This window comes from Mchenga conophoros, linkage group LG7, assembly GCF_057382185.1.
Source record: "Mchenga conophoros isolate Kocher_MC1m ecotype Shallow Benthic linkage group LG7, M_conophoros_male_GT1.1, whole genome shotgun sequence".
NCBI classification, from domain to species: domain Eukaryota; kingdom Metazoa; phylum Chordata; class Actinopteri; order Cichliformes; family Cichlidae; genus Mchenga; species Mchenga conophoros.
The window spans coordinates 43,913,208-43,928,229 of NC_140532.1; the positions used below are offsets into that span (position 1 = coordinate 43,913,208).

The following is a 15,022-nucleotide window of genomic DNA, read 5'->3' on the forward strand; positions in this document are numbered from 1 at the left end:
AATCATTGCAAAACCACCGAATCACATTTACAGAAGTCTTAATTTAGAAATTGTTGTCGGGGTTGTGAGCTGAAACACACTCCGGAGGCAGAAGTTTTATAATTCAGAGTTAAAAGATTACTTCCTCTATGGGCCCTCAGGTGCACTGCGAGCGTGACGCCGAAAGAGGACACCGTTGGTTCTTTACGTGCCTGTCAGGGGCGTTTCCAGAGTTTATTAAATGGGGTGGGACTGCTTTAACAGATATTCAAGCTTATATGCAGTCCTCTTATTTTATATTGAGTATGTCAAGTAGCAGTTTTTGTTTTCTTCTTCTCTTCTGTTGTCACTTTCTGTCTTATGTTGCCTTCTTTGTGATTTGTCCTGTCTACTTTCATGCCACCTATATTGAATATAATCATAAACTTCCTTTATTCGCAGATCATCGTCTGCTTTTTGTAGTCCAGTGTTCTTTATATTCCTTCTGTGCTTCTGGATGTTTCATAGCATTTACATGTTGCTTGCTCCTCATTTGGATTGTTTGTTGATGGTGTCTGATTCCCTGTATGTAACCACTGCCTGTTTTTGATTAAACTTCTGGATTTTTGGACTCTTATTCTGTCTTAGAACAATAAGTGGGTGCTCTTGCTCCCGCAACGCTTACAGAATAACAGACCCTCTTATTTAAATACTAAGTAAATTCTACTAAAATGATAAATGCATGAAAATTATTTTTAAGATGAAGGTATTAATTTTTTGCATTTGCCTTCTAATTAAATACATACTCAGCAGCATTAGAACTGCCTTAATTCTTCACAGAATAGATTCAACACGTTGCTGGAAACATCCCACACAGATTTCGATCCATGTTGACATGTTGCTGCAGATTTGTTGCTCAGTTTTGATGCAGTTTTTATCTGAAGTCGCATCCAGTGTGGTCTTCTGCTGTCGTCCATCTGCTTCAAGGTTCAATATGCTGTACATCCAAAAGTGCTCTTGTGCATACCCTGACTGTAATAAGTGGTTACAAGTGTTTTCCTGTTAGTCTGAAGCAGTCTGGACATTCTCCTCTGACATTAAAAAAGGCATTTTCATTCAGAGAATGGGTGTTTTCTGTTTTTCAGTCCTGTATACCCTGGAGATGGTTGTTTGACAAAATCCCACAACCCAAAAAAATAAATGCAAATGCAGTGTGGTCTACACCCCTAAATGGAATAGTTTGCTGAAATTTGATTGGTTAGATTATTGTCTGTTGAAAAGGTGAGTGTACGTTTAAAGCTAGTCCTTTGTTTGTATTATTAGTATTACTATAATATACCACCAAAGTGACATATTATACACAAATAGATGCACATATTTGCATATATGCAAAATATTTCATTAAACATTAATTAATTATTTTGATTTATAGCTTTATTTTTCATAAGCTTATTAATCACTTCAGATTTTGACTAAAAATGACCTGAAGCAGGTTTTTAGTGTAATTAAACTGACATTTTAAAAAATTCCAGTAAAATGTGTGCATCACAGAGCCAGTGAAATCACAACAAACATTTTTATTTTTGCTTGCATTTCTTGGAACCTTTATTTAACACGTCAAAATGGTAAAATATTCAACTATTATTGTACAGACGATAATTTAAATAAATACCATGATTAATTATCATTAACAAATGCAATAAGCGGTATCATCAAAGAAAGAAAGACCTAAGACTTTTTGTCTTTTTTTTCTGTAGTATTTCAGTGTTTTTTCTTCTTCTATAGATTATAGGGGAGGTTACATTTAAATAAATGCATTAATAAGTAAATAAGCAAACAGCAAAGTTGATTATTTTCATTTGGCATCATCGCAGTTATCTGTGAAAACTTTCAATTTGTACAATCATTTCTGCAAAGTGCGTTGTGACAGCCTCACAAAAAAGGGTTGCAATGGTTTAATTTGTCTTTAAATTTACTGCCTAAAAGTATTTCTTTCATCACAAGGAGAAGAAATTTAAAAAACAAACAAACCCATTATTAGATATCGTCATAAAAAAACAACAACAACAAAAAAAAAATCTCTATGGCACTACATCAGGATGCTTGATATGGTTTTTAGACGCTGCTGTAACATCTGAAACTTTACGTTGCACTGTATTAACTGTTTAAATACCATGTTGTAAGTAATGCAAAAACCAGTTTACACAGCACAGTGTAAATGAAATATTTAAATCAAACCCAACTGGTGCGATGAGTAGTGCTGAGCAATGTTTCACCTACAAAACCCAAATAGCAGAACAAGGACCGCGAGCCTCTGTATACTCAGACGTCTGCTGGGTGCAGTAGTAAGGCAGTCAGCACAGCCGATAACATTTAAAAACTGTCGTGGTGAAAAACACTGCTACAAGAATGACTTTTAAATCAATTGTCTTGAAGGTTTGTTTATCACAGTGCGAATTGTTCCAACTTCCAGTAACCTTCCGAACTGTAAAGTCTGTTTCCAGTCATATCCGGTAATTCAGAGGTTTCAAAGCAAGCCGTCTTGCTCAAAAACGGAGGGCAGCAGGGAGAAGTCGAAGGGCACAAACTTGACACCGGTCCCGTGGTAGAATTTGTTCTGAAACTCCACCCTGAGATCAAACAGAAAAGTGAGAGAGATCACTTTAACAAAGGTGGACTAATTAACGATGAAGGCACACTTGATTTTCAACTCAGTATTATCATAACTGATGCTTTTACTTTATAGCTAAATAACAGGCATGATTATATCATTCAACTTATCTGCTGCTTTAATAGTGAAGACACGTGAGCTTCCAGTTTAGCTACATGAAAATAAAAGAACTGAAGAAAATAATATTTGCATGTTTTCATGGGTAAACAGGTGAATACATTCACATGTGTTTCTAGCAGTCATAGCATTGATTACTGGTTTGATATTATTATATTTGTAGTCTTCCCACTGTCTCCCTGTCTTGTTTGTATGCTCTATGTTATTACGTTTAGGGCTAGTCTTGTCTCCAATGTTTTCTTTTGTTTATTTCCTGTCTGAAGCTTTCTTTCACCTCTTGCACTAGTTTAACTTCCTGCTTCATGATTATCTGCCCTAACTGTCTTCAGCTGTGTGTAATTGCTTTCATTGGTGTCTCATTTCTCTTGTTTACCATCCCAAATTAATCCTCTGTGTACACTCAGCCCTGTCTTCCTTATTATTTTCACTGGATTTTCCTCCTGTGAGCCTTTTGACTCCAGAACTATCTCGATTCACAGCTGATTTTTGGCTTTTTGCTGTTTAGTTTATGGCTTGTACTTATTTTAAATTGTGTTTTTAGTTTGTATTTGGGACCAAAAATGAAAGGATGACAGTTACAGTCTACAGCATCATAGTAAACTCAATCTTACACTCAACATTAAGGAAACTGTAAGTTTGCCTCTTCTTTAAGGCTCAATGACTCAACAAAACAAAACAAAAAACAACAACAACAACAATTTAAAAAAGTCCCTGCATTAAGACTTCTTAGAGGTTATTTCATGCCGGAAAAAGTTTCCTGACATCTTCACGTGTAAGTTAATGTTTCAGCTCTTGTTCAAAACCAAAAGCTACATCAACCAAGCCTCTTATAATGATTCACAAATGAAAAGGAGATTAAAAATGTTAGACAATCATTATTTCAAAAGATTGTTGATCATAAACTCATCACGAAGCTACAGTTACTGAGCTTTTGCCACAGAGGCCCACAGACTGGAACTTTCTCTAATCTGAAATCTGTGGACTCTGTACTTTCTTTAAAAATGCAGATAAAAATGCGTCTTTTAAAACTTGCCTGGTAACTTTTTATTTTTGTACGTTTTTGTTGTTCATCATTTTTTGCTGTGAAGCACTTTGTGATATTTGTCTTGATAGGTGCTACATAAATAGAATTTTTTACTTCCTTACATAATCAGGCTTATATGAGTTTTTAGCTCAAGAACACAAACAAACAGTACCACTACCTCTGCGCTCTTATACGAGATATTTAAACTCATTTGGGAAAACAGCCTTTTCTGTTGATTTATGACTTTAAGCTTGTACTGTTTTTGCTAATTGTGTTAATATTTAAGTATTTTAAACGCCTAGGCTTTAGGGCAGGAGTGCCAATCTCATTTAACATTGCAGACCACATTGATCTTAAGTGGGTCAGACCAATGAAACTCCCCTTTCTGTCAGTGTGAGGAAGTTTAACTACATATTGGATTGCTCAGATATCTTGATATATGAAAAAGAAGTGCAATTTTTACAGTCTATCACTGTTTTTTCTACATGATAACAAATGTTCATGTAGTAAATGAAAGACATCTGTCAGCAGAACTCTTTGGGATATAAATTAGAAATAAATGTGTTAAGTTATAAAAAAAAGTTCTGGTAGCTTATTGGTAATTAAATTGTTTATCTATACTTCATTACTTTGGTGTAGCATAAATGGACATAGGGGAAGACTTTGTCAGGCTCACTGAGAGGTTTTGGAAAATGTGAAGGGTCAAAATTTTTAAAACATCGCTTTGAGTGAGGTTGGAGTCTTTCAGGCCAATTCTGGCCCCAGGGCCTTATGTTTGACACTGCAGCTCTAGGGACTGGCACTGAAATGTAGCTATATTATGTATAAATATCCCATCAATGCTTTGGTTTGTGGTGTTGCTCATGCTAGGTTCATCAACATAAGTAGGGGCCAACCTACACATTACACCTACAGGAGCTGCTCAGTTGCGCATGCCATGAAGCTCCCAGTGCACAGTTTTTGTGCTGATGTTAATATCAGACGAAGTTTGGAACTCTGCAGTTACTGAGTCAGAGAGTGTCGGTGGTTCCACCGTTCCACTGTGAAGTAACACATCTTTCAGTTGATCGTGAAATTCAGCGAGCTCTGTAGAACGACCCATTCTTTCACACGTTTGCAAAAACAGACTGCATGATCATGGGACATGAATTTATACACCTGTGGCAGTGCGACAAAAAACATCTAAATTCAAAGGTTAAGAAGTATGGTCCACTTTTGTTTATATAGTTTATCTGTCTGTATGAAGAAAACTCACATACAGATTAGCCAGTGCAATAAAGAGGAGCACACAGCCTCACCAGTGAAGTCGGAGAGCGTGGAGGAACGCTGATAAGCCTTCCATGACGAGCAGGATAGACACCGTAAGCGTGGCGAAGAGGCCGAACACAGGGACCAAAAGCACTACACCGACTTTTGTGGTGATCCTGAAACCCAGGCGCATTACCATGTCCCACAGCACCTCCGACAGCTCTGAAGCCGACAGAAACAGCGCACAACAAACGAGATTTACAAAAATGAAGGCGTACCAAATGTCGAGAATTGCATAGTAAGCAGAAAGAAAGAGGCACAGGCAGCTCGTGGGAAGACGGCTTGACCTGAATGCGCTTACGGGCATGAGCCAGGCTGAGTGCCCAGAGACGCAGGTAGGACGCAGTGTTGGAAATGCAGCCCAGGCAGTACTCTATGGTGTGAATGACCTGGTGCAGCAGCACATCTGCAAAGTCAAACTGCAAAACAGTTCAGATTATGTATAAAATATTAAGCCTAATTCCTACTGTTAAAAAAGGTTAGGATTTATTAACGTATGCTGTAATGCTGGTACTGAATTAGCTCCACTGGTGGCCCTGTTCTGCTGCCCTACTTTGTCTTGTCTAATGCTGAATACCACAGGTACAATTAGCAAGGTGGATAGAAAAATGAAGACACACTGAATCACACTTAAACTGACAGATTCCTTAATGTAAGAGATCATTTTTCTCTGACCTCTTTGGGAAGAGCTTCTCTGTTGGTCACTTCATCAAGTCCCTCCTCTTCATCATCATCATCATCATAGGATGGTGCTGTGGAGCCGTCATCCTCGCTTACGCGCCTCACCCTCTCATAACCCTGAGGTGTGGTAACAAATACTATTTTTAGGTACTGAATAAAGATCCAAAATAACAGACTGCGGTATTTTGGACTAGACTCACTCTGCGTCTGCGCAGCCCTTTGCCTCCACGGTAGAGCCAATACAAGTAGAGAGGTTTTCCGAACAGCAGCACAGGAACTGACAGCATCGCTATGACAAGTAGGAAGATTTGCAGGCCAATCTGTGGAAGCAAGGCGGCATGCTTAAACTCATGCTATAATGAGTATCCACCCGAATAGAAGCCGATCGACAGATTATTATTACCAGGACACATACCTGCCCTGGGTATAGACGAGCGATATCCTTCCCCTGCATGACAAACATGTTGATGAAGTGGATGAGGATGCTGGGCGCCTGGCTGGAGTAACGTGCATCAAACATCAACCACTTGTATAAAATCATGAAAACCAAATAGCCAAAGAGACACAGCAGGAAGAGCAGCTCAGGAAGAAACAGCAGGTAGACGTTGAACTTCTGTCGGAAGTGCCTGAAGGGAGAAAAAGTGTACAGGGATAAAAGAAAAAGTGTTATGACTTAATGTAAACAAAAAAATAAAGTAGTTTGTGAGTAATAAGACCATAGCAGGAATGCTATGTGTGTGTCACTGCCTGCACACGTGTGCTGATGTAATGCAAAACGGCAATACTGCAGCTTTTTATTGTATTCTACAGCTTAGTAATATTCTTTGGTTTCTGAGTTGCCACCACTTTAAATCTCAAAGATCGTCACTGGAATTCTTTTCTTTCAGTGCCTCCTGGGATGTGAATCTACTCAGATTCACATCCCAGGAGGCACTGAAAGAAAAGAATTCCAGGTATGATTCCTAGCCATCATCTTCCAGCAGAACTGTGATCACCAAACTTCATTACTTCTTTGTCAACATAGCCTGGTAGCAGATGATGATGATGATGATGATGAGATAGCCTTTATTTTTCAGTTGCAGTTGCCCACAACCGAGATGACAGACCTTGCCAACCGTACATACAATACACAAACATCACATTGGGGAGACAGGTCAGGCTAGGGGGAAAAAAAACATTGAAATGTGTAACACAAAAGGATAATACAGGAATGCACAGATATCAACACACCATAGCACAATAAACACAGACAAGCAACATGGGAAAGTGTTCCAGTGTGTACAGCTGATCTGGGACCGCTGCAATCTTCGATTGCGCCTCCAGCTGATCCGGTGTCCACATTGGATGGGAGGTAAGCATGGGAGGAGGCGCTGGATTCGGGGTATGGAGGGTGATAGTGAGGGCGTATCAGTGTATGCGTTTCGTGCGTGTACATGTGTGTCTGTGTGTGTGTGTGTATCCTGTGTTCAGCTGAGAGAAAGTGTCACCACGCCCGGTTAAGCGTCAGTCAACAGTCTCCAGTGGACTCAGGTGGCCTTGAAGGAGGTACAAAGAGTTCTGACAACAATCCTGTTATCATGGGAAGAATTTGTTGTTCCAGTCAGCTTCAACCTTGGCAGGACTTCAGCTGGCACCAGGGGGGCCGCATGAGTGAAGATGGTGAATGTTTGGGTTTCGTGCGAACAACTGCATCCAATTTTTACAGTTGGTCTAGTGTCCATCACTGGTCACCAGTTCTCTCAATTCCCCTTGTTCTTCTCCAAGATCTTATCCATATTGCGTTCAAAACAGTCTGAGTACTCACAGCCCAATCGTCTATCATGTCGGCCAGCCTTATGGGATTTTGAACAGCTGTAGACGCTTCTTGTTCTTCGATAAGCCAGGTCCAAGCCAGCTCCAATTAGCCCGAACTCTGCAATCATGGTTCCAAATTGGTAGGTGTCGTTTATTGTCCTCCATCGGGAGTGTCACCAGACACACGACGCAACCGACCATCGAGTATCCGGCAGCAAACGTCTCCGCAGGACAATCGGGCTCTCCCAAGCCCAGCAGGGTGTCAATTCCATTACGGGACCAGTTGATCAAATCCATAATTCTTTAGGTTTTAGAGAACAAGACTGAGAAACTCTTTGAGGGTTAGAGTTAGACGAGACTAGACAAACACATAGAAGCAGCAGCAGGCAAGATAAGGGAGGGAGAGGGGAAAGATGCGAGAGCCAAAGAGGGAGATATATGAAGTAAAAACAATTTTCTGAGTCACTTACAAATGGTTGAAGACACTCAGAACCACACCGAAGCTCATGTGAATGACTCCGATGACAACTGACATCTTCATCTTGTAAGAGTTGAGGAAGGACAGACGGTTCACTGCCAGGTTCCATATCTGATGGTGTATTAAAAAGCATTTCAGTGAAAATGACAGAAGGAGGTTGTATTTTGAGTATGATGCCTAAGTGCAGTTACTCACAGGATCGATGCCAAATGGGTACGGTCCATTAAAAACACCACTGACATTAGGGTCTAATGTGAGCAAAGCATTTGTTTGGAGCGTTTTGTTTCTACAGAGTAAAAAGACGAAAATAAATTAGAAACAAGTAAAAGGACTTCGTGCACTGATATGTTTAAGTGTGCGTTTGCACTGATAACTCACGTCCACTGACTATGAGTGAACATAGCCTTGACGCTCCAGCCAGAGCCAAATATATTAAGAGACTTGGAGAAACAGTCGTTGTAAATGAGGCCGGTGTAGATGGAAAAAAGCCCCATCATCAGGATGATGTAGCGACCGCTGAAAAACGTAGCCCATATCTGAGAGCAATGAAAATGATAAGCCTAAGCGGATTTACGATACTCCAGCTCTGCATTATAGATGATCATAACAGGTCATTCCCACCTCATTACTGGAGCGTTTCTTCTTCTGCTTTTTTTCCATCAGCACCATCCACAAGGCGAAGAGGCTCATCACCATCCCGTGGCCGAGGTCACCAAACATCACAGCAAACAGAAACGGGAATGTGATGATGGTGTAGGGAGCTGTTGATGATGGAAACATGATCAGCTTATTTATTCTGAGCTCCTTTCGAAAGAAAACAAAGAGATGCTTTTGCTGCTATTCACAAAAACACAGTATGACTACTTCTTCTTACCTGGGCTTACCTCGCGATAGTCCCCCACCCCATAGGCCTCCACAATGCTCTGAAAACCAGCAGTAAACTTGTTGGATCTTAAGAGGGTGGGCGGAGTGTCAGTGCTCGGGATGCGATTTACAAAAGACGGTACGGTGGCGTCACCTTTTCTCTGATGATAAAAGACGTACAACATCAACAGGGGCATTTTATAGACCTGTGATATTCTAAACCTTTCTGGCCCTTAACTTCATTATTATAGTCAGGTAATCACAGGAACATTTGTTCTTTTCTAGGTGAGAGATTTTATATTAAAGCAACCAAATAAGCTGAATAAAGCAGGAGGAATGGTACAAGAAGAGAAAAAAGTGCCTACTGAAGCAAAAACCTGGAAAAACAAATGCTGCAGATAATAATGCCAAGAGAAAAAAACAAGAAACATTTTGTTTTACAGTACAGTACGCAGAGTCCTCGGGGAAAACATTAGTGTGATTCAAACAATTCTAACTTATTAATTTAAATGCCAGACTAAGGATAAAATTGTAAAATCTTACAATTTGGGGAGCATTAAAATTATTTTGCTTGAATAATAGCAATAAATATTCAGCGTTTAAACTCAGAACGTTGTACTCACTGAGCCTTCTTCTAGCGCCCCCCTCAGGTTTGCGAGGTCACTGACGGGACACCACACCTCGGCAATCAGACACTTGTTGGTGACATCGAAGCTGCAGAGGTTGAGGATGTGATAGATGGCTTTCATCTTTTTCACCTGCACCACCCAGGTATAGACAGATTCTGAGGCCTTCTGCAGAACCTGCCTCAAGTAGTCTTCAGTGCGATGAAGCACCTGCAGGAAACAGCAGTTAACTACAAGCCAGCTCTGAACTTGCGATGATTAAAAAGGGCTTCAGTCCTACATTGTTAAGGTCTTGGATGCGCGTCCTTAAGCTGTCCAACACATCGGCTCGCTCCTCATCATTCTCAGGGTGTGGATAAAGGTGGCAGTGGTAACTGAGGGAAACAAAGGCAGATGTCCAGGCTGATAATGATGGAGAATATAGTGACTATTAAAGGGTAAAGCTGGCTAATTCTTACCAATCGCAGATTTTTTGCACTTTCTGTCCAATTTGGTCTCCCCAGAACGAGATGAGAAACACCACACTTTTGCTTATCTCACCCTGAAACAGCACAGTTCAGACCCGTTGACACTAAAGTGCTGAGCTCACGCTAACAGAACACGTCAGCTAATTCTTACCTGCAGTGTAATTATTAGATTTCCTCACAACATTAAGACGACATTCAAACGACTTACAGTGTCAAGATCGGCCAGGTTTTCGTCCACTTCTGCATAGCTGAGGATGGTGTAACCCTTACACACTCTCCACAACATCCGCTCAAAGGCCTCCACCTTCACCCGCTGGATCAGACCCGAAACAAACCTACACCCAGGACAGATCAGGTAAGGTTTTGCTTTTGTTTTTCTTTTTAAAAATGTCCGTGGAGGAACTTTACGACATCTGGTCGAGTGGCTGTGAATACATAAATAATACGGAGCTCACCCGAGCTTGGCGCCGAGCCTCTGCATGCCAGTGGATCCTGTGACCGAGTCTGTCTCCATGGTGGGGAACTCTTCATACTGGTTACCAAGAGCCTCGTGCTAATTATAAAAAGGAACATGTTTCATTTATGACGGCTTCCATCGAGTGCTCCTCGCACACTTCTAGCACACAAAGCTGATGTAATGTTCACACGCTGGACTGTAATGTTTACTCTCACAGCTGACTGTCTCACAGCCCGGGTGAGTCAGGTGGCGCTGGTAACAGCTGCACTGTGACCGTGTTATTAATTAAAGTCAGCATTAGTTCCAGCTCTGTCACTGAGGGAAATAAAACATGTCAGCGACAAGAAAACAAGATGCTGCCGGGGAGGCGAGGGTAGGCGCCTCGCCGAAGGAGCAAGGAGCAAGAAACTGATGCGAGAAAAGATCAAAGAGACGGAAACGCACTCACTCTGGAGCGGCTGTGGATGAAGGTCCGCGTGATCTTCAGCATGTGCGTGTATTCGGTGAGCTCGAGGAGGTTCCTCTGAAGCTTCTCTTTGTTCTTCGCCACCTCGCTCAGCTCCATCTCCAGCCTTTGAAGCTGCTCCTGAACATGACAAGGAACACGCCAAAAATCAATAAAAAATAAATGAATAAATCTACTCACAGTATTTTATTTCATTCAGGCAACCACGCCAGTGTGCAGGAAGCATGCGTGCAGCAGCGATGAGAGGCTTGTGCTTGTGACGCCGTGAAAGAGTGACCCATATTTGACTGTCTGTCATTTTAGACAATCAGATATGGGTCAGCTGTGATTCGCTCCCAACTGCAACAATCAACAGCAGGCTCGGTCTGCTGCTGAGGCAGGAGGATTCGATTAAAGGCTGCAAGCCTTGACAGCATTTTAGTAGCAAAAGAAGCGGTTCTCACATGAAACTGCTCACAACCCTTGTGGATTTCCAAGTAACCGGGTCATGATTTGTGAAATGGCACATTGCTGCTTTTTAAAAAATATTATGATCAATTTTGTCACGTTGTGCACCACAAAGCCAATGCTACCTAGTTTCTAGTTTATCTATGTGGAGAATATTTGCTTTTTGGGTGAGTGAACCTTTAGGTCTCAGTTCATCAGCTGAAAAACCTGTTCAGTTAAGTTGGTGAACCAGCAGATTCAAGTCAAAGTTTATTTCTAAGACTGCATTTGCATAATAAAAGAAAGGGTACTCTGCTCGACTGGACCCGAAAGGAAAATGAGAAAAGTAGGTTTTCAAAAGCGTTTTAAAATGACTGAGAAACTGGGCAGCTCACTGCAAAAAGGCAGGTTGTGCCAACACTGAAAAGACTCGATCGCCTCTGCTTTCAAAGCCTGGCTCTAAGAGGAGCTGGCTCGTACACCTCTGTGCTCTGGCAGGATTGTAGGGTTTCAAAAGTTTAAACCACTGAGACTATTAAAAACAAGAAATAAATTTTTAACTGGTTTTGGTAAATGGAGAGCCTAAACTGGAATATTGGGACCAATTTTCTACCATTTCGCCGCCGTGTATGCAGACGCAACCTTCACTTGAGTTATGTATAACACAAAACCCAACAACAAACGATGTCATAATGGGCTACAGGCTGAAAATAAATGAAAACACGTTTGTCATCAGCTGCAGTTAAGTTCAAGAAGTGAATTCTATTCACTTCTATTGGTGGGATCGCTGAGACAAACTCGTGCGGTGCAGACAAACTTTATAGACTAGCTTAAATATGTCTGAAATATATCTACATCATGATGAGATGAACAAATCGTTTATCCAGCAATTGATAAGCGACGAGTAAAAACAAATTGCTTTACTACAGTAGGATCTTTTAAACAGAGATATGAATGTTTTATTTCTTTAACCCTCTCATGAGGCTAAAATGGGCCAATGGGGTCATTTGTGATAATCCTATGAGTAGTTCATGCCAGGCCTGAAGCTCTGGATCACATACAAAAAAAACCCCATAGGCATGTGTGTTAATTTTATCTTCATCATATCAATGCATACAGTAAGATAGAAAAAAATGAACAATAAGTACATGTATTAATTATTTTTCTTTTTTTACAAGCTCAGTTTTCATCGTATGAGAGAAAGTAATTACTTCCAGATACTTTTAGTGTCACACATTGCAATCACTAAACTAAAAATTGTTTAGAAAAATGTATTTACAAACAACAACGTACAGGTAACATCACTGTTTGTTTTATCATTTATAATTTGTTCTAAATGCTATTTAGAGCTTGATAATCCCGTTACTCTAGCTATTTTATATAGCAAGTCTCATCCAGGTTGATTAGGGCATCTACGAGGAGTTAGAGAATAGATATTATAGTAAGAAGATACAGGAATACTGTTTGTCCATGACTCTATATGTGCTTGTCATACCTATACAGTTTCCTTTATATACAACAGGTATTCCAGTGTAATTAATTAATAATAGTTTTCAATCAAAAAACAAGAGGAATTCTGGCTCCTCACCGTCACCTGAGCTATTTTCATCATCACCTCAAGTTTTCTGCAGCTCTGTTAGCCACTGTTCACAACAAAACATCACAATGTAGCGTTTAGAGGCAGAAAGTTACAACCCAATCAAAGCCTCTGATTAAAAAAACAAATGTCTAAATGCACTAGAGGGTCAAGTTCTGGAAAATCACTGAGTAGGGTATTAAAATGAATGTAAATCCTGCATTACCCCCACTTCCCAATATATTGGCATATACTCACCATGATCTCCAGGACCTGTCTTGGGGGTGGAGCAAGTGGACTCTCATCCTCCTGTGGAATGGCTATTTTAGCCTTCTGGATCTCCCTCAGGAGGTAGCCTGTGCACACAGATTTGCTGATTGTTTGTTTTTCATATTAATTACTACTTAGCCATCAGAGGAAGCGGTGAAGCCTAAATCTCTGAGGGCAAACTTTTTACAAAGCACAGTCAACCACGACTTTCTTGCTAAATTAACTGTACAGGTGCGTGCTCAGGGTTTGGAGCACGCATCCCAGGTGCTCTCCGTTCTTACCCAGAATCCTCTCCATCTCCTCGCATCTCTTGATTTCGCTGACGAAGCGCCGCTGGAATGAGCTGACACTCGGGTTGAGCTGAAACAAGAGGAGCATCACAAGTCAGACGGATGCAGATTAGTGCATGATGCATAATAACATCATGGTGAGGTTCAGCAAAGTGATGTGGTTTTTTTTATATTATTAAAACTCTATCCTCCTCTTGCTGGCCAGGTATAGACACTGTATATCATCTAGATAGATACCCCGTCTTGCTCCCCTCCCTTAAATATGCATGCATAATCAATTAAATCGGTTGACAAAATGCAAATACTCTTTAAACTGGTGACACACATCTTCCATTCACGCAGTGAAGTGTTTTGTCTACTTACATCTCGGAACTCGACCAGCCCCAGCTCTCCGAGCTCACTAATGCAGTCATATTCAGAGCCGGACTGCAGAAACAATTGCGCCAAGCACATCTCCTCACTCCTGAACACCATCTTTATCTGCCACACAGACAGATCCTCCTCCGCTGCCTCGTAATCTCCCCCCTGCCCCCCACGGTAGCCTACTGAACGCGGACGACGAGCCGTTCACTACAAGCGAAAACACGACATCGCAACAAATCAGCGAAATGAGCCCCTCAGCCAATTACCTCGCCCCCGGGATTAATTAATGCATCCATATTAATAATTACGAATAATTACGACAAGAGGGGGGGTGGGACTGTCCTCATACTGCGCCGGTTTGTTTTTCAGCGGGAGGGTCGCCGGGTATCTACTGAATAAAGAGCAGCAAAACAAAGGAAGAAAGCTCCCCGATGCACCTTTTACGCGGAGCGATCGCGGAGAAAGGCGTCATCCTGAGGAATCTTTACCTCTGACACCTGTCATCATCACAGCGCAAAAACACAGAAAGACAAAGAAGAAACCCGAAAAACGACACAACACAAATGGAAACGAGCAACAGGCAAGCTAGAGGATAAATTATCAACCCGTCACGCAGACAAACGGGGCTAAAGGCGGCCTCGCCGGTTAAAAATAAGCCACAGTCAGAAATAGGCTACGGCCTTTATTCGCGCTACGTCGCCCGGCAATTGACACAGATTGCGTCCCCCGGGTTGCCAGGTACGGTCGCATCCTCTGAAATAACCCGTCTTTCTCAGTTTATCTTTAAAAAAAAGCTACCTCGGAGCTCAGTAGCAGCCGGGTGACCTCACTACATACCCACTGCAGTAGTTTACCAGGCACAGGTATGATTTAAAAAAAAAACCTAATATCAAAAATACATAATCATGAAAATAAGCTTTAAATTAAAAAAAAAGTCTCCTCCTCTTCTCTTTTGCTTAAACCAGGAAGGAGTGACACAGCATACACGTAGCAGAAGGAAACAGAAAAATAATTACTATATATAATATTTATTGATCGTTTTGAATATATGTAATGTCCTGATGTATTAAAACGAATAAGCAAATTAATTAAGCTAATTATTTGCTGTATAGTGACTGTAAACTAACAGTGGGGAAATCATGCTCTGTGTCTGATTTGTATGAATGTGAAATATGAAGGAATATTA

The 15,022-nt window shown here is 41.0% G+C and overlaps 1 protein-coding gene across 1 annotated transcript; it reads right to left on the reverse strand.

Annotated features, from left to right (window-relative positions):
- Nucleotides 1-1,532: 1,532 nt before the first annotated feature.
- atp6v0a2a (ATPase H+ transporting V0 subunit a2a) lies at nucleotides 1,533-14,782 on the reverse strand. The gene is made up of 20 exons (XM_085279467.1): nucleotides 13,837-14,782; nucleotides 13,465-13,543; nucleotides 13,172-13,269; nucleotides 10,894-11,031; nucleotides 10,444-10,541; nucleotides 10,197-10,323; nucleotides 9,980-10,062; nucleotides 9,802-9,895; nucleotides 9,519-9,731; nucleotides 8,906-9,056; nucleotides 8,653-8,792; nucleotides 8,410-8,567; nucleotides 8,227-8,317; nucleotides 8,024-8,142; nucleotides 6,175-6,385; nucleotides 5,960-6,079; nucleotides 5,754-5,876; nucleotides 5,380-5,497; nucleotides 5,069-5,240; nucleotides 1,533-2,588 (listed from the first exon to the last, which is right to left on the reverse strand). The coding sequence occupies exons 1-20, from the start codon at nucleotides 13,945-13,947 to the stop codon at nucleotides 2,486-2,488; spliced, it is 2,547 nt and encodes an 848-aa protein (XP_085135593.1). The 5' UTR covers nucleotides 13,948-14,782; the 3' UTR covers nucleotides 1,533-2,485.
- Nucleotides 14,783-15,022: the final 240 nt, after the last annotated feature.

Bases quoted from the DNA above. Each gene is read 5' to 3' on its own strand.
- atp6v0a2a (XM_085279467.1), bottom strand. From the start codon at position 13,947: ATGGTGTTCAGGAGTGAGGAGATGTGCTTGGCGCAATTGTTTCTGCAG. The intron at 9,057-9,518 runs GTGAGTACAACG...TTTTATCATCAG, and splicing joins GGGCGCTAGAAGAAGGCTCA to AGAAAAGGTGACGCCACCGT. The intron at 2,589-5,068 runs GTGAGGCTGTGT...GTTTGATCTCAG, and splicing joins CACGCTCTCCGACTTCACTG to GGTGGAGTTTCAGAACAAAT.